At 39.3% G+C, this 25325-nt stretch overlaps 1 protein-coding gene across 1 annotated transcript; it reads right to left on the minus strand.

Annotated features, from left to right (window-relative positions):
• Positions 1-2341: 2341 nt before the first annotated feature.
• On the minus strand, positions 2342-2926 carry LOC132607825 (uncharacterized). The gene is made up of 2 exons (XM_060321903.1): positions 2590-2926; positions 2342-2463 (listed from the first exon to the last, which is right to left on the minus strand). Exons 1-2 carry the CDS (start codon positions 2924-2926, stop codon positions 2342-2344), a joined length of 459 nt encoding a protein of 152 aa, XP_060177886.1.
• Between the last annotated feature and the right edge of the window lie 22399 nt (positions 2927-25325).

Consider the following 25325-nt stretch of genomic DNA (forward strand, 5'->3'; position numbering starts at 1 on the left):
CTGTCTTTCCCTTGGGTAGGTTTACCATCGCATATTGGTTCCTCTTGTTCTCTCTTCTAATTCTTATAGGTCTACTTCCACTCTTTATTTAAGTTGCATAGTCTGCAGCGTACATCTTTCTTGGAGTCATCATTTCAATCCTCTGACATGCACTATCTATAACATCCCCTTTGAATAGTTGAAAACGAGTTTCCTTCTTAGTAATGACTTTCGGTTGCACTACTCCCTTGACACCTCAGGAATATGCTTTCAAGAGATATAAGTGAGTCACTCTCCGGATATGATCCTCCTTGATTTTTGAACTCGTCGATCCTTTCTCTTGCTCAATTAGTCTAGATAGTTTTCGTCCTAATCGTTACTTCTTCCCATAAACTTATTTGTATGGTCATTAACTCTATACCCGTATTGTTAAATCAACCATGTGAATCCTTTGTGACATACTGATATCATGTCATCTCTTAACCTCTCGTGATTACGTAATAATCAGGAAACTTCCTCTTATCTTTGGAATCTTCTTCGGGTGTCTCTTCTCGCTTAACTTACATCTGCACAAAGGTTAAAATACATGATGTATCATCTTAAGAGGTTCTAAATCCCATGTTAATCATGTTCCATAATGAATCTCTCGAGAGCACTCTTTTGAGGTAAATACTCGTATCACATCTTGAGTGACGACACTTACATGGGTAGTTTTCCCTATAGCACCCTTATCATCACATTGAGGTGAATACCTCTCTTCATAGGCCTATTTTTTAAATCTATTTCACAGTTTGCATTACTTTACGAAGTACTATCTTGAACTTTCTATCCCTCTTTCGTCCTTCGGTCCATACCTTTTACCATTTCATCCTTACGTCTCTGCCTGACATATCACCTCAAAATGCCGAAGGTCAATTTCCGTTTGTTGTCTAATGTCTATAACTCTTTCACCGTAGGATAGATGTTGTCATACTCTTTTCTTTCCTTTATTTGTCTCTTGGTTATCACATCTTATATTCTACTATAGAAAACTTTATGCCCATTCTTATTTGTCACATATAAATCGCAATATCATTAACAAATGACTCTACTGTTGATTCCTTTGCCTCTATTCCAGTATAGCATCACTATCCTTTACAATATTTCTTGAGTTATTTGCTCCCAATGTCATGTTGTTCAAGATCTTCAAGAATGATTTTCAGTAGTCTCAGATAGCCGCTCGATTCTTGTTCATTTATTTACTAGCTATTAGACTCATTTCTGCATAACTCTCACTTTTTGTTTTAGAGTCTATATCTGTCACATCTTAGGATTCATTGTTTCAATCTCTACACTTGTATTTTCTTTACTCATTTCCCCCCTTAAGGGTCTTGCTTATACCATTCTTCCAATCTTGAATTCAGGTATCCCTTTCCTCAATTCCCTTAACATACTCATCTTGCAGTTTTTTTTATCAAGTAATACAACCAAACATATCAATCCAAACAAGGATGTATTTTACTTAGCTCAACCGTTAGTTATGAGTCAATGTGTACATCCACTACAATTAACAACTTCTGTCCCATAGGGGTACTCGAAATAGTAGTATGTCTAGCTGTCTGTACCATCTATGTAATGTCACTTATCCTATTCTTCGATACTCAGAGTTCACTTATAGCGCCATCTTTCCCTTTTCTTCCCATCTCAAGTTATTCCACTCTTCCCCGTAATCGACTTTTTTTTTAATCAAAGCCACCATAAAGGTGGACATTTATTGATAAAGAAAATATGTACATATCAATCCAAAAGTTATTGATCAAATAAATAAATGAACCAAAAACAGAAATGAAAAGGAAAGGAAAAGTGGAACATGGAAATACAGACTATGAATTTGAACAGAATATTAACAGCTATTCAAAAAAGCCTTGACTTGATAACATCTATCACACCTTCAAGTCTCACAGGTGGCATGTTTCAAATCGTTTGAATCATTCTTCAAGCATCTTAAAACTGCTGTGATCTTCTGTCCAAACCATCATCTATATGGGAGCCAAAACCACTTTCAAATCTGCATTAGTGTCAGAGGAGCATACATCCTAGACTAGATATGTGTACTGTCCATACTAGTGCACACAGCATTTAAATCTGCATCTGTTGCTCATCAGTCTGCTGGTCATTGAAATCTGTCAATGTTCAGCTTAATCTTTATCAGGAGACCAGGTTTGTATAGTATTTGATCCATAATTATCACAGCATGCTACTTTAATCATGTGTATCACAACATTTGAACTAAGGAATGAGCATGCCAAGCACACTAATACCACCCTAATACAGATGCTGCAAACACTCATAATCAGGTGACAAACTGTGCTCAGTGACGATATCAATCTGGTGCTTTATCTTGAATGGTTCTTATTCTCAAGTATGGAATTCCTCTCTTCTCCAAATTCAAAATCCTCTTAGCTTGACTTGGAAATTCCTGAAAGTTATGAAACTGAACTGATCCTGCAAAACCAAAAACAAAGTTAGTTAAAAAATCTGCAAGCCCATTTCCTTCTCTATGTATATGCTCCACAGAAACTGTGTGATCAGCCATCATCCTCTTAATATCATCCACCAACATTGAGATACTCCAAGGAACCTTCCATTCATCATTTAGAATCATCTTCATGGTCATGGAATCTGTCTCTATGATCACTGGAAAAAGTTGTTTTACCACACAGTGCCTCAGTCCCAATCTAATAGCCTCAGCCTCAGCCATAATATTTGTTCCATCTGCCAAAGTTTTTGCAGCTGCATACACCAGATCTCCCCTTTTATTTCTTATACAAAAGGCAGCAGAACTTGGACCTGGATTTCCTTTAGCAGCTCCATTTGTATTGCACTTGTAAATTCCAGGTGCAGGTCTCCTCCATTCAATAATTCTACAAATGACAGTAGGCTTATATCCTTCAAAGAATTGAACCATCTAGTGCCATATAGTTGGAATGTTCATCCCAGGGAACTGAACTTTACATAACATATGAATGTTCATATTTATGTCATACAACACTCTATTCAGATTCATATTTCCACCATGAAGCCTATTGTTTCTCCACTTCCATATTTCCCACACTATAAAAGCAGACACTGCTTTGTATATGGTCTTTATTTTGAAATGGTATTTTGCTTCCCACCAACTTCTTATAGTCTGCTTGACCTGAACACAGTTCATGCTCAGTCCTGCCCCCATATTGAAGTATCTCCAGACCTTTGTAGCCAATTCCCCACATAGAAACATATGATTTATAGTCTCTATCTGAGCATTTTGACAGCAGCAACACTTTGAGACTAATGGAATACCAATACTTGCCACCACTTCATCAATTGGGACTTTAAACTTCCACAATCTCCACATGAAGAATGAAATTTTAAAAGGCACCCCTTTAATCCACATATTCTGAAATGGCACTATCACATTAGCTTTTTGTCTCAGTAATTGCCATGCACTGCTTACTGTAAACTTTCCTGTGCTTTTCATCATCCACCAAGGTCTATCCCATTCATTTTTTGTCCCCGTAATCGACTTATAATGACCGTAAATGCATTTCCCTTAAACCCGCCATCTTTGTTTTCAAGGATCTAAGTCTTATGCACAACTAATACCGGTTACGCCTCATACTCTTTTACTCTTGTGTTGCACTCAACATTAATTTCAAAACCAATCAATCATATCGTTTTTGTCGTTGATGATATCCTTGCTTTATCGCTTTATCATCGTATGGTAAACTCATAACTCATGACCACATTTTTCTTTCCAACCTATTCCTTTGCATACTGTTCTGTCTTGGTATAGGATATTCGTAGGAGATGCATCTTATTTTTCTCATAATACGACTACTTCTTTAGTGCGCATACTTCGCACATTTCCTTTTCTTTCTATACCCATACGTATTTCTTTACATTCTTTCCTCCTCAATATATCTTATTACCTCCCCATTTTATAATCAATCCTTCATTCCTCGCACAAGGAACCGTATTCTTAACTCAGTACCACCTTGTCCTTTAGAATATATTACTTCCATACAATCCATTCTTCGCTTCCAAAACTATTCTGTTCATTCTGATCATCCCCTCTCATCCGTATTATGCTGATCCTTTTCCTAACAATCGTTCAATTTCGTTATTCATCTTTCCGTAGTCTTGGTATTTTACATCCAACCAAAGTTATTACTCGTGATCTCGATTATACAAATCACAAACTGTTACTACTTTGCCATATCACTTTTCTCTGATTTCTTTTTCAAGTTGACTACCTTTTTCCTTTTGCTTGCTATCATTTCTGTCATTGCGAAACCTCTATGTTACACCCCATAAAATTTCGTGTCACTAAGGCTACAGACGGCTTAATTTGAGCTCAAGGAGGAGCAAATATTACAAGTATAAAGAATGAAATTCTACTGTAGTAGCATGAGGATAGCATGAGTATGATAACTGGAATTCGTACAATATGATTGGAATGATACATTAAAAGATATATAGCCCTCGTAACCGTAAGCTAAGGTGAGTCCCACATGATGGGATTTTTATAAAGGACATATGATACGTTATATGGACAACATATTTGAAGTTAAACACAACTCAAGAAGGACCCTTGAGCCAAATCCAAGTGCTTCCCTCCAAAAAGATGTTTTTAAGTTACGTTTTCGGGTGATCTGACTTCGGGAGGCCATAACCCCATCATTATTTGGGAATTTGGGAAAACCACAAATATGAAAATTGTAGATAATTGAATTAGCTTTCCAACCATAGGTCGTGAGCCTTCACACGACATAGGGATAAAAGGTTATGGACATTTTACGACAGAAAGGTCAAGTTGGGCAGCGGGCTCGGCCCAACCCGACTCCAAGTCGGGTCAGGCCCACTTCCCTTGCTATTTAAGGGAGGTTTTAACCCTTATCATCCTCATTTTATACCAAAAAGTACAGAGCATTTTAGAGATATAAAGCAAGGGTTTGATCAAGTTCGAGGCCCCCAATCCCTAGGCTCGTGATGGATAAAGTGTAATACGAGTTGTCGTCGTCGTTTTAAGCTAATTATTGAGCTAGGGGATGATATTTCGTGATTTATCTACTGATAAGGTATGTATAAGGTTCCTATTATGTTACTAACGTGTTTATTTAGAGTTTTAACGGATTAGAATGGAGGAAACAATGTTAAAAGCTCGTTTGGCATTTTTGGGAGGTTTATGAAGGTGGGGCTGTTTCAGTGGAGTTAAATGGATGGAAATATCTGAGTTATGATGTATATTGATTGTCGATATTGTTGTTTGACGTTGTTGCTGATAATTTAGCTGAATTGGATTTTCGAGTTTGTCCAGTTTATAAAGGAAATGCTGTCGAAATTCCGTTAGAAATAGAGATAAGTTTAAGGGATTGCTTTAAAGATATATATTTGATTGATTTTTGGAGTAAATTAAGTATATTGTTGTGATTGTCATTGATATGTATTTTGAAGGAAGGCAAAAAATTGGAGAAGTGTGTTTGATAATCGTATTCGAGCTTGTCGCTCCTTAAAAAGTATTATGAAGTTGCTATGAATATATATACCTATTGTATTGTTGAGATTTACATTGTTGTTGGGCTGTGGTGATGATAGGTAGAATTGGGATGTACTAGTGTATAAGGGAGATGCGGCCCGTTTCGTTTTAGAGTCATAGTTATCAATTCATATACGCGATATACGAAAGCCCTCTAAAGTTGTGTACGTATTCCTATGATTATAGGTTTGGCATACTAATTGTGGAAAGTTCGTGATTAAGTTGAGTTCCTTGGACGACGTAAGTTATGTTAAGGCTATTCCCTTTTCTTTTTTTGGCATGGTCTATATAGAACAAACGGACGACAAACGTATAAACTCCAAAGAAGCTTCTATTCTTAAATACTAGAATGGCTAATGTTTTTGATTTCCAGAAGCTATTTCATTATGTCCTGATACGTGTCTATGATTCCTGAAGTCCTATTTTGATATAATCCATAGTGACATTCGAGGGTGCTCCCAGGTTGTTCAAGGAGTTCAAAAATAATTTTATGAGTCTCACTTATATTATGACTCCAATGAATTCTAGTTCTTAGTGGTACTTGACGAGACTGTTGTCTTGATTCTCAAGTGTTAGTTCATTCTAATTATTCTATTTAATCTCAGATGATGATTTAGTTTGCATATAGTTTCTCATGATATTCTGCTTGTACATGCCGTTAATATATCATTCACTGAGTCCCGGGCCGGGTATGTATTCGTGCACAGTTTCACTGCATTGTTCACCGAGTCCCTCACTAGAGAGCCGGGTACGGTATATATATATATATGATATGATATGATTATGGCGCCGAGTCCCATGATGGGCCGGGTATGGTATATGATGACTTCACTTAACGAGTCCCTCACTAGAGGGCCGGGTACGGTATATATATTTATATTTCACCGAGTCCCTTACTAAAGGGTCGGGTATGGCATATATTTACGTTTTTAGTCATTGCCTTCGGGGTTATTCATATTACAGGTGGTTTCTCATACATTCATTATGGTTTATGTCTCATTCTTTATGATTACTGCTGCCTTACATACTCGGTACATTGTTCGTACTGACGTCCCTTTGCCTGGGGGCACTGTGTTCATGCCACACAGTCCCAGATTGTTTTGCAGGTAAAAGTATTCAGTTAGGATGATTGGCTATCAGCTGGGATTGGCAAACTCCAGTTTCTTCCTGGAGCAGTGCCGAGTCATTATGGTTATCACATGTCTATATGGGCATGTCGGGGCCCTGTCCTGACTCATATGGTTCAGGTGTTTACTCTTAGAGACCTTGCAGACAGTGTCCTGTGGTTAGTATGTTAAGATGTCATGCGTTGAGTAAAGCGACCATGTAGGCCGATATGTCAACTTGACTTAAACGGTTTTTGATTAATTGAGTATCGTTCATAAAATTCTATGGTTTGACGGAAGGTACTTTATTATATTTCCGAAATTCTTTTTTTTATATGTCCAGTTTCATTATGTGAATGCCAGAGGGTTCGCCCAGCTCTAAGTAAGAGTTAGGTGCCCATCATGCCCTATCGGAATTGGGGTGTGACACTCTATGTTGGACTTTCCCCTAACAAGGTCTTATAAGCTTTCGTATCTACAGCCCCATGGCTCGCTTATTGGTTTCACAGTTGCATTCACTCTTCATTCATATAGAACATGTCACCTCTTTAGTCTTTTCCTTGCTATACTTTACTTACTTTATATTACAGTTCTTGCTACGTTCTCATTATATCCTGATCATAATCAACTCTTTAGAGTGCCACTTCTTGATCTCACTCGCAAGCCTGCTTATAAAATAGATTAAACCTCGTGAAGTAAGCATGCTTAACCTGTTACTCTTTCTGATCTGCCCTATTACACTTACCACATAAGTTGTCTTACTAATGTATTCTCACTCGTTATTACCCTTCGTATCTCGTACCCCTGTCTCAGTCATGCTGCTACTTTATTTTGCTAATAGACTTGTTGTATTTTGCTTGTGCTTATCCATCCAATGAATACTTTAGTATCACACTCTATTGGAGTTACCCTTACTCTTCAATGTCATGTTTTAGTACTACCAGTCTCCCTAATTTACTCTAGTATTTATCTTTACCGTATCAATGTCGATCTTATAATTACCATTACTATCAATTCAACAACATTTCACTCATCTCTTGTAGTTGTCAATGATACTCCTAACTTAATCTCGTCCTGCCATTACTTTTTACACAACATCTTTTCCCGTTAGGACGTATTACAAGCTTATATCTTATCTCTTTTAAATTCTAGGAAAATTTCGGTAGAGTTTCCTCTATATTTCTTGCTATCAAAAACCTGCACGCAGCAAATACCAACAATGCCGCACAGGTCTAATATATATATACCACATATCTCAGCCACACAGGGCTCCCAATTTGAAGTAAAAGTACAAAGATGTCAAAACTTACCTTATATATCACACCTCTAGGTGTACCTGATCCATTAGCGATCGGCCCTGTTATACCTTCCTATTTAGTTTCCCTTTCATTCTTCAGATTTATATTTCAATCATACCTCAATATTCTTACCTTACCCGACATACATCTTTTGTGCCATTGCTTACCTTTGTACTGATTCATTCAATTTGTTTAGTTCACAAACTTATAACTGAACTTATCATCAAGAGATATATTCAATCAATTCCGCAGTTGCACGAACACTGGCTTACCTCTATGACTGTTATATCCCGTATTTTTGCACGTTGGATTATTCGTAAGCTAATCGACATAAGTTCAAGGACAAGGTTATTTTGAGACAAGGACTTTTCAATCCCGATTTTAATAGTGCACGGTTTGCACATTAATTACTATTAGTGTAGAAACATTAGTGAAGATTAGGGATTAATTAACCATGATTAGATTATTAAGTGGGAATTAATGATTAATTAAGTTAATTAGACCATTAAGTGGGCCCCACCAGACTTAATAATTAAAAAAAATAAAACATGGATGATGCATGCTAGTGGGGCACGTGTCCTATGGATGGGATGCCTATATATTACATGTGATTACTAATGAATATACATTCATCTTCACAAAAAAATCAATTTGAAGCAAACAACATGAACAACCATGGCTGCCAAGCTCACGACTAGCTTTAACATGGTGAAAGAAGGGAAATTTTAATTCCGTAAAAGTGTTCTAAACATTCAGGGGAGGCAGCAACATTAGGATTTAAATTGAGGAAGAAGAAGTGGTGCAATTGGTGCAAGTGATTGTAGGATCTATCCTAATTAAATTAAGGTAAGATTTCCTCTTCTTATGGTGTAATTGGAGTAGATTAACTCTTATTAAGTGGAATTGGATGCAAGGAGATGTATATGTTAATGTTAAGGTTCTGTTTGGCCGTGTTGGGGTTGTTCTAATTTAATAATGATGGATTAAGTTTGATTAGTGGTGTTGTTATTGTTGTATTGTATTTGAGGGTAATTTGTTTATGTTGAAGGGCTGGAAATATAGTTATAGATATGTAGGTGTTGTTGTTCATGGTGATATTATACTCTATTCCATGTATTTGTGATCTTGCGAAGTAAAGGTCGAAAATTTAATTTTCGATGTTGTAGTTTCGGTGGACTGTTTTGAGCTTGTTATTAAAATGATATTGAAGTAGTTTTCTTGTACATGGATGGTAGTTGATGATGTTGTTGATATGGCTCATAAATTTGGAAGAAAAAAATGTACAAGGTATCGTATACGAAGCGTATGATAGTTTGTTTGGTGTATAATCTTAGACGCTGATGATTTGAGTTGATGAAGGATTAAGAGAGGTTGTTGGGTTGTCGTTGTTGTTGGTTTTGTTGATTAGGTGGTGGCTGTTGAATATTAGGGGAAATGCCGCCCAATTTTCTAAAAATGAGCTACTAACTTGAAAATACGTTTTAAGCCTTTCCGTAGCTTAACCATAGTTCTTAACGTCTTAATATAGGTTAAGGTACTTCGGGCAGCTGTCACGACCCAGCTAGGGGCCGTGACGGGTACCCGGGGCTAGCCACCGAGCACCACTCGTGCTACTACTTATCTGGCTCATTTAATGGTCTTTTATCAGCTTTATACTCAAATTGTAGGAAAATCATAATTTATATGGAAACATAAATACTTTTTAAATACATTTGCCTCTCGGCCATCAAAATAATATATACATATAATAGCATCTCGTGAGACCATCTAACCCACACTGCGCATCTACGAGCCTATACTGGAGTACTAAACATAAGGACGGGAAAAGACCCAGCCATGCCCAAAAATACATATACATGAATATACATAGAAGAATCGTCATAAGCACCTCCGAACAAAGGAGTACTTTCGATCGGCTGACAGCTATTGCTGGTCTGGGTCGAGCTCTCCTCCCTGTCTACCTGTGGGCATGAACACAGCGTCCAAAGAAAACGGACGTCAGTACGAACATTGTACTGAGTATGAGAGGCATAAACAATGAAATAGATCAATGACATAATGGAAATATCAATATGGAACATCTATATCTGACGGTCATGCATAAAGAATTAAGTCATGCTGTCTTACTCATACTCATCATCATATCATGTATGCACAATGTATAAGCTGCCCGTCCATATCGAATCGGTGTGATAACCATATCCTTATCCTGCGTCCAGGCCTCCCGCGTCTGGGGTATCATCTCATGCCGCCCACTAGTGGTGTCTGCCCATGGCATTTGGCTATGGTGTATCGTATAGCTTCCCGCCTTAGCGGTGACTGCCCGGGAAACTAGGCGCAGTGTTATATCATCATCATACATACTCATCATAATAGGCTTATCGTAACATACTTATCATAATACATGCATAGGGTTTATAACCAACTTTACTCTATCGGGGTGACGTAAGGTCGTGAACCCCCGATTTCATTATGGAGCAATTATCGACATCCTGCCTCACCTTGAAGGAACTAACATATAAGGTGAGTGTGAGCAATAAATAACATCATGCCGTTTTAAGATCATCGTATCATATCTCTTATCTTATATTACCATTGATAGATATAGGCTTTTAGCTTTCCGGAATATAGGGACTCATGATGAGGAGGAAAATTATGCTATGAGATTCATGCCATTAGAAATAAGGAACTAGCCTCACATACCTTTGACGTTTAATTAAGCTATCATTCGCTTGCTCTCCTTCGATATCGCGTTTCTACCTTCAAAAGAGAATTCGCCTTTACGTTAGTTAATCGATTATAAGAACGCGTTACTAATTCTAGGGAAAATTTGGGCAGTACTTCCTTTGGTTATACTACTTTTCCCATATTCTATATCAACTCCCAAACGCTCACAACAACGTTCACAATATTGTATTCCACAATCATCATTTATCTACGTTTACCACATTCCAACATTTTTTCCAATTTCTCCACATTTATGGGTTTTAGCTCATCATCACATTTTCTCATACATCACACCTATTTCATGGTCTACACATCATTTATAACATATTTATACTCCCAACTCATCAAAATTCATAATGCAATCCAACTATCATTCAACTATGGCACTATTCACATTTTATGACCCATTTTACTACACTCTTCTATAATCCAAGTCAATGTATTAATGCTTCAATCATCATGAGAAGGTCATCAAGCTTACCTTGGGTAGTGTTGGAACAAGCCTTGAGCAACAACACTCTTTTATACCAAAAACCCTATTTCACTTCCTTTGCAATTCCTTGGTGTAGATGAACTTTGATGAGCTTCACACCCTTAGATCCATGGATTTCATGTAGTTGACCACTAGTTTCCCCTAAATTGTTGTGGATGAAATGTTTGGAATGTTCTAGAGTTCTCTTGAGTTGTGTAGATGAGAAATGAAATGAAAATTAATGAAAAGGGTCCCTTATATTAATCACAAAATTTGATTTTTATGAATAGCAGTCGGGATGCACAGTGGTCGTAAACCCAGTTTACGGGCCGTATTCTGGTTTACGGTCCATCCTTCACGACCGTATTTAAGCATATCAGAAACAGAAAGGTTTGCTGGAGTCGTTGTGGTTTACGGTCACAGTTTACGGGCCGTATTTCACTTTACGGTCCGTATTCTGAGTCATTTTTAACCATTTCGTCATTTGGCAGAAAGTTGAAGTTTTTTGAAGGTTGAAGGACGATGGTAGTTTACGGTCCGTAAACTACTTTACGGGCCGTATTCTATTTTACGACCAACTGGGTCAATGTGCAGATCTGTAACTTTCTCATTTCCAAAATTCATAAATAGTCATTCCCTACTTAGTAAAACATCACACACTCATACACTTCATTGTTCCACTCGTTGTACGTTCACGGAGAAATTTCCAAGGTGTAACATTCTTCCCCCCTTTTGGAACATTCGTCCTCGAATGTTAAACACTCGGGATTCTACCAGAGTTTCTCCTGTAATTTGGCACTACCAACCTGTCACAACAACCCATAATATCATCGCCTCACAGGGCTACATCACAACATCGACATATCTATGGCCACACACGACCAAAAGCATGAAAAATAAGCATACATACCTTATATCGCTGGCGCTTCATCTTGAATCTCCTCCGGGGGTCGAAATAAATGCGGATACTTAGACTTCATATTCTCTTCTGCTTTCCAAGTCATTTCTTCCCGATTGTTGTTTCGCCATAAGACTTTAACTGAAACCACCTCTTTGTTTCGGAGTTTTCGCACTTGCCTGTTGAGGATATCAATAGGCGCTTCTTCATAGGTTAGCTTTTCTGTCACTTGCACATCATCTATCGGGACAATCTTTGTGGGATCTCCAATACACTTGCAGAGCATCGAAACATGGAAGACTGGATGGACTGATTCAAGCTTCGAAGGCAAATCCAGTTCATAGGCTACATGACCCACCTTGCAGATAATTTTATAAGGTCCAATGTATCTAGGACTTAGCTTCCCTTTCTTACCAAATCTCATGCGATACTTTCACAAATACCATTGGTCTGCGGATGAAATGCCGTGCTGAGCTTCACTTGAGTGCCTAGACCTTCTTGGAAGGACTTCCAAAACTTGGCTGTAAACTGTGCTCATCTATCTGTGATAATGGATAATGGAATACCATGAAGTCGCACAATTTCTTTGAGATATAACCTTGCGTAATATTCAGCTGAGTATGTAGTCTTAACTGGGAGAAAATGGGCTGCCTTCGTCAATCTGTCCACGATTACCCATATGGAATCATACTTGCCTCGAGAACTAGGTAACCCCACGATAAAATCCATGTTGATCACTTCCCATTTCCAAGTAGGAATTTCTATTGCTTGCAATAAGCCTCTTGGCTTCTGATGTTCGGCTTTTACTTATTGGTAATTTGGACACTGTGCTACAAATTCTGCTATGTCTCTCTTCATGCCATCCCACCAATATATTAACTTGAGATCATGATACATTTTGGTCGCACCTGGATGAATGGAATACCGAGAATAATGTGCTTTCTCTAGAATTCGCCGGCGCAATTATACCACATTCGACACACATAGTCTGCCTCGGTACCTAAGAATTCCATCAATAGAAACTTCAAATGGAGACTTCTCCTTTTCATGAGATAGGTCTCTGTAATGGCACAATTGGGAGTCTTCATATTGTCGCTCCTTCACTTCTATGTCCAAGGACGAAGTTGTGGGATCGTTGATACTAAACCCCACATTACCCGAATCTATTACACGTACCCCAAGACTAGCTAGTTGGCGGAGCTCATGAACCATCTCTTTCTTTTCCGAAGGGATTTCACATAAACTGCCCATCGATCGGCGGCTAAGCGCATCGGCTACTACATTCGCTTTTCCGGGGTGATACAAAATGTCCACATAATAATCCTTCAACAATTCTAACCACCACCTCTGCCGCAGGTTCAACTCCTTTTGCTTGAAAATATATTGAAGACTTTTGTGATCTGTATAGATATCAACATGCACACCATACAAATAATGTCTCCATATTTTTAATGCATGAATAACCGCAGCCAATTCGAGATCATGAGCTCGGTAATTCATTTCATGTTCCCGTAATTGTCTCGAAGCATATGAAATCACCTTTCCATGCTGCATCAGTACGCATCCTAATCCGACACCGAAAGAATCACAATATACCACGTAGCCATCTGACCCTTTGGGAAGTGTTAAGATCGGAGCTGAGGTCAACCTGTCTTTCAACTCTTGGAAGCTGCGTTCACAAGCATCATTCCACTGAAAGTTTGCTGACTTCTGGGTTAGCTTCGTCAATGGGGATGAAATAGAGGAGAACCCCTCTACGAACCTTCTGTAATAACCTGCCAACCCCAGAAAACTACGAACTTCTGTAGGCGTCGTAGGCCTTGGCCAAGTCTTCACAGCTTCAATTTTCTGAGTGTCGACCCTAATGCCATCATTTGAAATAACGTGGCCTAGAAATGTCACAGAATTTAGCCAAAACTCGCACTATGAAAATTTTGCATACAATTCTCGGGCTCGAAGAATGCCAAGAACGATTCGCACATGATCTGCATGTTCTGATTCTGTGCGAGAATATACCAGAATATCATCAATAAATACTATTACAAATAAATCCAAGAGAGGCCTGAATACGTTGTTCATCAAGTTCAAAAACACGGTCGGAGCATTACTTAACCCAAACGACATCACTCGGAATTCATAGTGACCATATCTCATTCTGAAGGCCGTCTTGGGAATATCCGCTTCTCTAACTCTCACTTGATGATAACCCGATCTCAAATATATTTTTGAAAACCATTTGGCACCCTGTAGCTGAATAAATCAGCAATCCTCGGAAGAGGATATTTGTTCTTTATCTGTCACGACCCAGCTGGGGGCCGCGATGGGTACCCGGGGCTAACCACCGAGCACCGCTTGTGCTATCATTTCCTTAACCCATTTAACAATCATTCATCGACTCCTTGTTAACTTTAGAAAGGATCTGGTTTTCATTACAAAACATAATGCTCTAACTCAAGAACATATTTCAATATACTCATACTCATACATACTATCCACGTCATGGAACCACATAACCCACATCGAGTATCTACGAGCCTCTATTGGATGACATATACCAATATACATAAAAGGATAACCGAATAGAACCTCCGGAAGAGTGGAGTTCTCTTGTAAATCTGTAGATGGCTCCTACGGATCTATAACGTCTCCCTGTTTACCTGTGGGCATGAGCACAACATCCAAAAAGAAAAGGATGTCAGTACGAACATTTTACTGAGTATGTAAGGCATACATCAAGGAATGAAGGAGAGAATAAGAAGATAAAGTAAGTGCAAGAAGATAACCAGTAACTGCTTGCCTCTTAAGGCGGATTCATGCAAGCATACTCATAAAACATCATATCATATATTGCTGCAGAACGTGCAGCCCGATCCATATATCATCATATATCAATATAATGCCGTGGAACGTACGACCCGATCCATCACCCATAAATACCGCGTCCGGGCATCCCGCGTCCGGGATGAGATCATAATATGCCAGCTGACCAGGTGGCTATGCGTCTATAGCGCCTCACCTTTCCCCATATCCCCTGAATACATATACATATCATATACTTATATAATATACATAGCATGCATGAGAGCCCAAGAAAAAGCTATGGCTCTATCGGAGTGACGTAAGGTCGGTAGCCTCCGACTATATTATGGGTTAATCATGATCGTCATGTCTCACCTTGAAGGAACAATTATTATAAGGTGGGAGTATCAATGAAGAATACAGATATGAATAATAACATCAAGAGGAAACATAAGATAGGGTCATAATCTTATAAGAAGTCAATCCATATGTTTTTGGAATCTTAGAGAAAATGTAGTCATCATTCATGAATATAATCGAGAAGTCAATAGATGGCTCAACATTCTCATGTCGTCTTTGAAATGGTAACATTGGAACCTTTAAACATAAAATCGTTCTCATCATAACATGCTCATCATATATGTTCATCGTAATATGCTCATCATAGTATATACATGAAGACTCTAGAACAACTATACCTTATCAAGGTGACAGAAGGTCGTGAACCCTCGATTCCATTATGAACATTTATAACCATTCTGCCTCACCTCGAAGGGATTAATGTATGAGGTGAGTATAAGCAAGGAATGAAATCATATCACTACTAAACTCATAACATTGCTCTTATCTCGTATAATTATTCATGATCTTAGACTCTTAGCCTTTAGGAATGTAGGAGAATCATGAGGATGAAAGAAGAATCATGTCCTAGGATTCATGCCATGGAAGAAAAGGACTAGCCTCACATACTTTGGATGTTTACCATTCTTATCGCTTGCTCGCTTCCCTTATGATGCACTCGTATATACCTTCAAGAGAGTTCATGCCGTCGTTAGTTAAGCAATTATAAAAACGGGCTTCTATTTCTAGGGAAAATTGGGCAGCATCTCCTTTATTTCTATTACGTTTCTCATATTCTATTTCAGTCCCCAAACATTCACAACAATAATCACAATATAGAAACCAACGATCATCGCTTATATACATTTAGCAAAATCCACCAATTTCCTCCAATTCCTCCACATTTAGTGGTTTTAGCCTATCATCACATCTCCTCATACGTCACACTTATCCCATGGTATAAACGTTACTTATAATGTATTCATGATCACAACATATCAACATTCATCATTTCCATCCAACTACCATTCAATTGTGACACTACTCATCCTTTTAAAAACTCATTTTCCATGTTTTTCTACAATCCAAGCATCTTAGCCTTCCAATACCTTAAGCAAAATAGTAAAATCATGAAACATACCTTAGATGATGGTGGAACAAGCTTTGAATGGAATTCTTCCTCTTGCACCAAAGTTTCACTTCGCCTCCTTAGGGTTTTCTTGAAGAAGATGAATCCTACTTGAGTTTCATATGCTTTGCTCCATGGATTTTATGTTGTTGATCTTCAATTCCCCTTGAATTTTCTTATGGATGAATTTTAGAGTATTCTCTAGAGGGTTCTTGAAGTGGAGAGTAGGAATGAAATGAATTAAAATGAAAAGGGTCCCTTATATGTATTTTAAAAATCTGGCCGACCCACTTTATACGGACCAACATACGGTCCGTATAATTTTCACTGACCGTATGTTGGACCATATGTTTGGTCCAGTGAGCTATGTTGTGCTGGGCCAGATCCACGGTTGGACATACGGTCCGTGTATTTTATACGGCTAGTATGTCTGGCCGTATGTTTGCCCAGTTTTTCGAGACTTGTTCTCGTCGACTCGTTTGATCTCCGATCCTTATGGAACCTTCTTAGCACTTGTCTAACACTTCAATACCAATCATAGGGGTGCTATAACATGTCTCTAAACCATCATTATGCCATCACAGAATTGTTGCTCCTTATTCCCATCTGATACACAACATACGGTTCACTTTCCCTTAATAACTTTCGTTCCTCATCTCGGATGCCTTTGAGAATCTTAATTAGGGCCACTTACATCGTTTATTGCTCGTCAAAACATCGCATATGTTATGTCCTTCGCTCACCCATTCACTGTACATGTACGGAGAATTTCCAAGTTGTAACATTATCGTCACTTCATTCAATTGCTTGTAGTCGATACACATTCGTAGAGATCCATCTTTCTTTCTTACAAACAAGACCGGTGCTCCCCACGGTGATGAACTGGGCCTAATAAACCCCTTTTCAAGCAAGTCTTTCTACTGCGCCTTTAGCTCTTTTAATTCCGCCGGAGCCATTCGATAAGGAGGAATAGAAATAGGCTTGGTGTCCGGCAACACATCAATAGTAAAATCTATTTCTCTTTCTGGAGGAAGACCTGGAAGCTCATCAGGAAATACATCTAGGAATTCGTTCACGACCGGAACTGATTGGAAAGTTGGCGGCTTTGCCTTGGTGTCATGAACCCTAACTAAATGATAAATATAGCCCTTGGCTATCATCTTTCTCACTTTAAGGTAGGAAATAAACCTACCCTTCGGAGATGTTGCATTACCCTTCCATTCAAGCACGGGCTCTCCCGGAATTGGAATCGAACCACTTTTGTGCCGCAATCAACATTTGCATAACACGAGGCCAACCAATCCATACCCATGATTATATCGAAATCTATCATTTCCAGCTCAATCAAATCAGCTTTGGTCTGACGATCACATATCACAATGACACAATTTTTGTACACTTTCCTTGCTATCACGGGATCACCAACCGGAGTGAGTACCTCAAAAGGTTTAATTGACTCGGGTTTCACCCCAATACAACCAGAAACATATGGAGTAATATAAGACAACGTAGAACCGGGATCTATCAATGCATACACATCACAGGATAATATAGACAAGATACCTGTAACCACATCCGGGAAGGACTCGACATCCTGTCATCCGGCTAAAGCATATACGCGGGGCTGGGTGGCACCTGAAGTAGATGCTGCCCCTCTGCCTCTACCTCGGCCTGTTGACATCTGGGGAGCCTGCCCTACCGGGCGCGCTGACGAGGAACCAGCTGCGGAGCCTGTGGGCTGAACTCCAACTCTATCACTCATCGATGGGAAATCTCTCATCATGTGCCCAACTTGGCCGCAAGTATAGCAAGCGTTCGAACCCTGGCGACACTGTCCGGAACGTAATCTACCGCACTGGCTGCATCGCGGTACTTGGGGTCTCCTCTGACTATAATCTTCCCTAAATTGGGAATCTGGAGTCCTCGAACTCAGGCCCTGTCCTGAGGGGAAGGAGCGATCAAATCTCCTACCTGTAAATCGAGGAGGTGCACTGGTCACCGACTGGCCTGAGTAACCAGAATATGTCTGCCTTGATCCCACTCTATAACCACTGCCTGCTCCCATAGATCTCGCCCTCTTGCCTTGCCTTCTTTCATTATCGCGGTCATTCCTTGGTGGTTGTTGTCACCCCTCTAAATTCTCAGCATGGGCTTGTATTCGGGAAATATCCATCCCGTCTTGCAAGGAAGCCGTCAAACAATCTTTGAATAGATGTGGCCCTAGGCCACTTACAAATCTATGTACACGATCTGCCATGTCGGCCACAATAGTCGGGGCATATCTAGCCAAAGAATTAAATTGCATGCTATACTCCCGGGCACTCATATTTCCTTGCCTCAGATTTAGAAACTTGTCCGCTCTAGCTCGGCGGACCTCGGGTGGCAAATAGTGATGAATAAATGCATCCATGAATTCTTGCCAAACCGGAGGAGGCGCATTCTCTCCTCGTGACATTACCCATTTGTTATACCATAAAACAGCCATATCCCGGAGTCTATAAGATGTCAACTCCACGGATTCAGTTTTGGAGGCATAGACAATCTTCAATGTCCTCAGTACCTCATCTATGAAACCTTGTGGGTCTTCATCCGACTTTGACCCGAAGAACTACGGAGGATTTAGCCTCATAAAATCACGGGATTTGGTACTTGCTGCCCGATCACTCGAACTCGCACTTTGCCGTTGTGACTGAGCGGCAACCAATTGCGTCAATAAATGAATGGCCTCGGTCATTTGTTGACCCGAAGCAACTGGAGGAGGGATTGGAGCTGGAGCTCCTCTTGATCTTCCACATTTTGCGGGGTAGAAGAGGTATTATACAAGGCCTCATTGTGTGATTCACCTTCTTCTATGTTCCTCGGAGGCTCTCTTTCTACCCGCCTCTTTGCCATAGTTTTGCCCTTCTGGGCGGCTGTAGCCTTCCCCTTTGGCGGCATTCTGAAATCACAACATACTATTAGGGAGGATAAAATATTATACCCGGCTCTATCGCACGATCTCATGAGAGTCATTTTTCATAAATGCCCTGTAGCCTCTTGTTTATTGATGTGGCGCGCAACACACAATAAACAAGACTCTACTAGACACGGCTCGTAGACACTTCCTAGGACTGAACCGCTTTGATATCACTTTTGTCACGACCCAGCTAGGGGCTAGCCACGTAGCACCACTCGTGCTACTACTTATCTTGCTCATTTAATGGTCTTTTATCATCTTTATACTCAAATTGTAGGAAAATCATAATTTATATGGAAACATAAATACTTTTTAAATACATTTTCCTCTCGGCCATCAAAATAATATATACATATAATAGCATCTCGTGAGACCATCTAACCCACACTGCGCATCTACGAGCCTCTACTGGAGTACTAAACATAATGACGGGAGAAGACTCTGCTATGCCCAAAAATACATATACATGAATATACACAGAAGAATCGTCATAAGAACCTCCGAACAAAGGAGTGCTTTCGATCGGCTGACAGCTATTGCTGGTCTGGGTCGAGCTCTCCTCCCTGTCTACTTGTGGGCATGAACACAGCGTCCAAAGAAAACGGACGTCAGTACGAACATTGTACTGAGTATGAGAGGCATAAACAAAGAAATAGAACAATGACATAATAGAAATATCAATATGGAATATCTATATCTGACGGTCATGCATAAAGAATTAAGTCATGTTGTCTTACTCATACTCATCATCATATCATGTATGCACAATGTATAAGCTGCCCGTCCACATCGGATAGGTGTGATAACCGTATCATTAGCCTGCGTCCAGGTCTCCCGCGTTCGGGGTATCATCTCATGCTGCCCACTAGTGGTGTCTGCCCATGCCATTTGGCCATGGTGTATCGTATAGCTGCCCGACTTAGCGGTGACTGCCCGGCCAACTAGGCGCGGTGTTATATCATCATCATACATACTCATCATCATAGGCTTATCGTAACATACTTATCATAATACATGCATAAGGTTTATAACCAACTTTACTCTATCGGGGTGACGTAAGGTTGTGATCCCCCGATTTCATTATGGAGCAATTATCGACATCCTGCCTCACCTTGAAGGAACTAACATATAAGGTGAGTGTGAGCAATAAATGACATCATGCCGTTTTAAGATCATCGTATCATATCTCTTATCTTATATTACCATTCATGGATATAGGCTTTTAGCTTTCCGGAATATAGGGACTCATGAGGAGGAGGAAAATTATGCTATGAAATTCATGACATTAGAAATAAGGGACTAGCCTCACATACCTTTGACATTTAATTAAGCTATCGTTCGCTTGCTCTCCTTCGATATCGCGTTTCTACCTTCAAAAGAGAATTCGCCTTTACGTTAGTTAATCGACTATAAGAACACGTTACTAATTCTAGGGAAAATTTGGGCAGTACTTCCTTTGGTTATACTACTCTTCCCATATTCTATATCAACTCCCAAACGCTCACAACAACATTCACAATATTGTATTCAACAATCATTATTTATCTACGTTTACCATATTCCACCATTTTTCTCCAATTTCTCCACATTTATGGGTTTTAGCTTATCATCACATTTTCTCATACATCACACCTATTTCATGGTCTACACGTCATTTATAACATATTTATACTCCCAACTCATCAACATTCATAATGCAATCCAACTATCATTCAACTATGACACTATTCACATTTTATGACCGATTTTACTACACTCTTCTATAATCCAAGTGTTTCAATGTATTAATACTTCAATCATCATGATAAGGTCATCAAACTTACCTTGAGTAGTGTTGGAACAAGCCTTGAGCAACTACACTCTTTTATGCCAAAAACCCTATTTTACTTCCTTTGTAATTCCTTGGTGTAGATGAACTTTGATGAGCTTCACACCCTTAGTTCCATGGATTTCATGTAGTTGACCACTAGTTTCCCCTAAATTTTTGTGGATGAAATGTTTGGAATGTTCTAGAGTTCTCTTGAGTTGTGTAGATGAGAAATGAAATGAAAATGAATGAAAAGGGTCCATTATATAAATCAAAAAATCTGATTTTTATGAACAGTAGTCGAGATGCACAGTGGTCGTAAACCCAGTTTACGGGCCGTATTCTGGTTTATGGTTCGTCCTTCACGACCGTATTTAAGCATATCAGAAACAGAAAGGTTTACTGGAGTCATAGCGGTTTACGGTCACAGTTTACGGGCCGTATTTCACTTTCCTGTCCGTATTCTGAGTCGTTTTTAACCATTTCATCATTTGGTAGAAAGTTGATGTTTTTGGAAGGTTGAAGGACGATGGTAGTTTACGGTCCGTAAACTACTTTACGGGTCGTATTCTATTTTACGACCAACTGGGTCAAAGTGCAGATCTGTAACTTTCTCATTTCCAAAATTCATAAATAGTCATTCCCTACTTAGTAAAACATCACACACTCATACACTTCGTTGGTCCACTCGTTGTACGTTCACGGAGAAATTTCCGAGGTGTAACAGCAGCATATACGTATCGAGTCACGGATTAAGCGTCAAAGGTATGTAAAGCTAACCCTTCTTTCTTTTGGCATGATCTATGTGAGAGAAACAGATGACGAATGTATAAACTCCAAAGAAACTCCTATTCTTAGAGACACTAGGATGGCCAATGTTCTTGATTTCTAGAACCTATTTCATTATATCTTGATACGTGTCTATGATTCTTGAAGTTCTATTTGATATAATCCATAGTGACATTCGAGGGGTACTTGACATGACTGTTGTCTTTGATAGTCAAGTGTTAGCTCATTCTAATTATTCTATTGAGTCTCAGATGATGATTTAGTTTGCATATGGTTGCTCATTATTCTGCTCATGCATGCCGTTAATATATCTTTCTCCGAGTCCCGGGCCGGGTATGTTTTCATGCACAGTTTCACTGCATTGTTCACCGAGCCCCTCACTAGAGGGCCGGGGTACATATGTATATATATGATGATATGATTATGGCACCGAGTCCCATGATGGGCCGGGTATGGTATATGATGACTTTATTCACCGAGTCCCATGATGGGCCGGGTATGGTATATGATATAGACATGCATGATTCTCATCTTGTAAGGCACAGATGCATTAGTATCTTTGATTAGCATACTTGCCTCCTGTAATATTTATTCAGTTGTGATTTTCTTTATTGTATTTCATGCTTTATATACTCAGTACATTCCTCGTACTGACCCCCCTTTCTTTGGGGGGTTGCGTTTCATGCCCGCAGGTACAGACACTCGATTTGGTGATCCTCCAGCCTAGGACTTCTACTCAGCTGTTGGAGAGCTCCATTGTTCCGGAGCCTAGATTATTTTGGTATAGATCTTTTGATGTAGACTTATGCATATCCAGGGTACGGCGGGGCCCTGTCCCGTCATATTTCACGTTTATACTCTTAGAGGTTTGTAGACATATATGGGTTGTACGTAGGTTTTTGTCAGCTATGTCGATATGACTCGTTTTGGGTATCTCCGTATATAGTGGCAGCCTTGTCGGCTTGTGTATTATGTTATGTGTTGGTTAGCTGTGACTCCTCAGGAGACAGGTTTATGATGATATGTGGCGTTATGAATCTTTAGTTTCCTTTACAAGTTTCTATACTATTCTTAGTTTCAGTTTGACTATATCTAACAGGTTCGTATACGAGTGTCCAGCTCGGGCACTAGTCATGGACCATGGGTTTGGGTCGTGACAATGACAACCAATCCATTATCATATAAATACGTATTCTAATAACGTAGCATCAACGAAGTGACTTACCTCTGTAACTTTAAATATCATCAATCACTTTCTTCTATCGATACCATTCTTCTGCTGAAATCAAGGGTTAGTATAAGGAATCTCATTTCCTATAGCTTGGCTCTATCGCACGATCTTAGATATGAAAGAAACGTATCCATCCTAAATGCCCTGTAACCTCCTGTTTATAAATGTGGTGCACAACACACCATAAACAAGACCCTACTAGACACGACTTTGCAGACAACCCATAGGACGAACTGCTCTGATACCACTTTGTCACACCCCAATTCCGATAGGGCATGATGGGCACCCAACTCTTACTTAGAGCTGAGCGAACCCTCTGGCATTCACATAATGCAACTAGACATATAATAAAGCACTTTCAGTCAAACCATAGAAATTTGCGAACGAGACTGAATTAATCAAAAACCGAGTAAGTCAAACTGACATATCGGCCTACATGGTCGCTTTACTCAACACGTGACATCTCAACATACTAACCACAGGACACTGTCTGCAAAGCCTTTAAGAGTAAATACTTGAATCATATGAATCAGGACAGGGCCCCGACATACCTGTACACACACATGATAACCATTCTGAAAATTTTGCAACAATATTAACAACAACAAAAACACCTCCAGGTTATTCAATTAATTGTCAGTCATATAATTTCATAAGAACAACCTCCCAAAACAGTCCACCGAACTACAACACCAATTTATCCGATTTCCGATATAATTTTCGTATTTCTTTCATCTAGCCATGTAGATATGACTTGGATAAATCAAATACATCTAGGAGAGAGGATTTCTTACCTTATATGAAAAGAAGTACTCTTATTCCACCTTACTTCACTTTGAAGAAAAGCCCGGATTCAACAACGCATCAAAATGGAACAACGAGATTGAAGCGGTGATTGGTAGTAAAATTCAAATGTTGCATCATGAGAAAAACATATTTGAAATTAAAAACGTTGCTGTTTCTACCCAATTAAACTTACGTAGTTGCTGGTCACATTTCCTATTAAAAACGAAGTGTAAAATGTTGGTGCACACTTTTCTCTTAAAAACAAAGTGTCTTAATCTCATAGTAACTATCATAGATGGAACGTGGGGACCACTACATTAATTAATTCATAAGAGTGAAAATTATTCCAAGGCAGCCACAACACATCCATGTATACGGCTATACATTAGTCATTGTATTTATTTCGTGTCATAACCCCACGTGTAATGGTGTTTCCCATAGAGCTTATCCATTTAACATAAATGATTACCATTATCTCCACTAATTACACCCATAATAAATTCTAGAACTCATTCCACTTAAATAGTACTCATTTTTAATGCACTTCATATACTCATTACCACAATCATAAGATATAGCATTAGCCCATAGTCTTTTTTGGCACACACAAAATATTATTTGCAATCATCGTCGTTACGTTTTTCCATCTTAAATCATTTCAGGACTTCTTTCCTTGTATACATCGAGTTCTTGATTTTAATGCTTGAATATAACTAAATCCTACGGCCTCGGTAAAATCGCTCATGTTGGACGGTTAAATTTCTTGGTCCAAAAATACGGGATGTAACAGTGTCGTAGGTCTAGGCCAAGTCTTTACAGCCTCAATCTTCTGCGTATCTACCCGAATACCATCAGCTCCAATAATATGTCCCAAGAATGCTACTGAAGTCAACCAGAATTCGCATTTAGAAAACTTAGCATACAACTTCTGGTGCTGGAGCACTCTAAGTGCCGTCCTCAAATAGTCTGCATGCTCCTCTTCTGAACGTATATAGACTAGAATATCATCAATAAATACAATAACGAACATATCTAGGAATGGTTTGAATACTCGGTTCATTAAATCCATAAATACTGCTGGAGCATTGGTCAGCCCAAAAGACATCACTCTATATTCATAATGCCCGTATCGGGTCCTGAATGCCGTTTTCGGAATATTTTTCACCTTTACCCGCACCTGATGGTAACCTGACGGTAAGTCTATCTTCGAAAAACACTTAGCACCCTGCAACTGGTCAAATAGATCATCAATCCTGGGGAGGGGATACCTATTCTTTATTGTTACTTTATTCAGCTGCCTATAATCAATACACATCCGCAGCGACCCATCTTTTTTCCTCACAAATAGTACCGGTGCTCCCCAAGGTGATGTGCTAGGCCTGATGAAGCCCTTTCCTAACAAGTCTCTCAGTTGCTCCTTTAACCCCTTCAGCTCTGCAGGTGCCATTCTAT

Source organism: Lycium barbarum, chromosome 8, assembly GCF_019175385.1.
Source record: "Lycium barbarum isolate Lr01 chromosome 8, ASM1917538v2, whole genome shotgun sequence".
Classification (NCBI taxonomy): domain Eukaryota; kingdom Viridiplantae; phylum Streptophyta; class Magnoliopsida; order Solanales; family Solanaceae; genus Lycium; species Lycium barbarum.

Bases quoted from the DNA above. Each gene is read 5' to 3' on its own strand.
- LOC132607825 (XM_060321903.1), bottom strand. From the start codon at position 2,926: ATGGTTCAATTCTTTGAAGGATATAAGCCTACTGTCATTTGTAGAATT. The intron at 2,464-2,589 runs GTATCTCAATGT...TTGGTTTTGCAG, and splicing joins TGAATGGAAGGTTCCTTGGA to GATCAGTTCAGTTTCATAAC.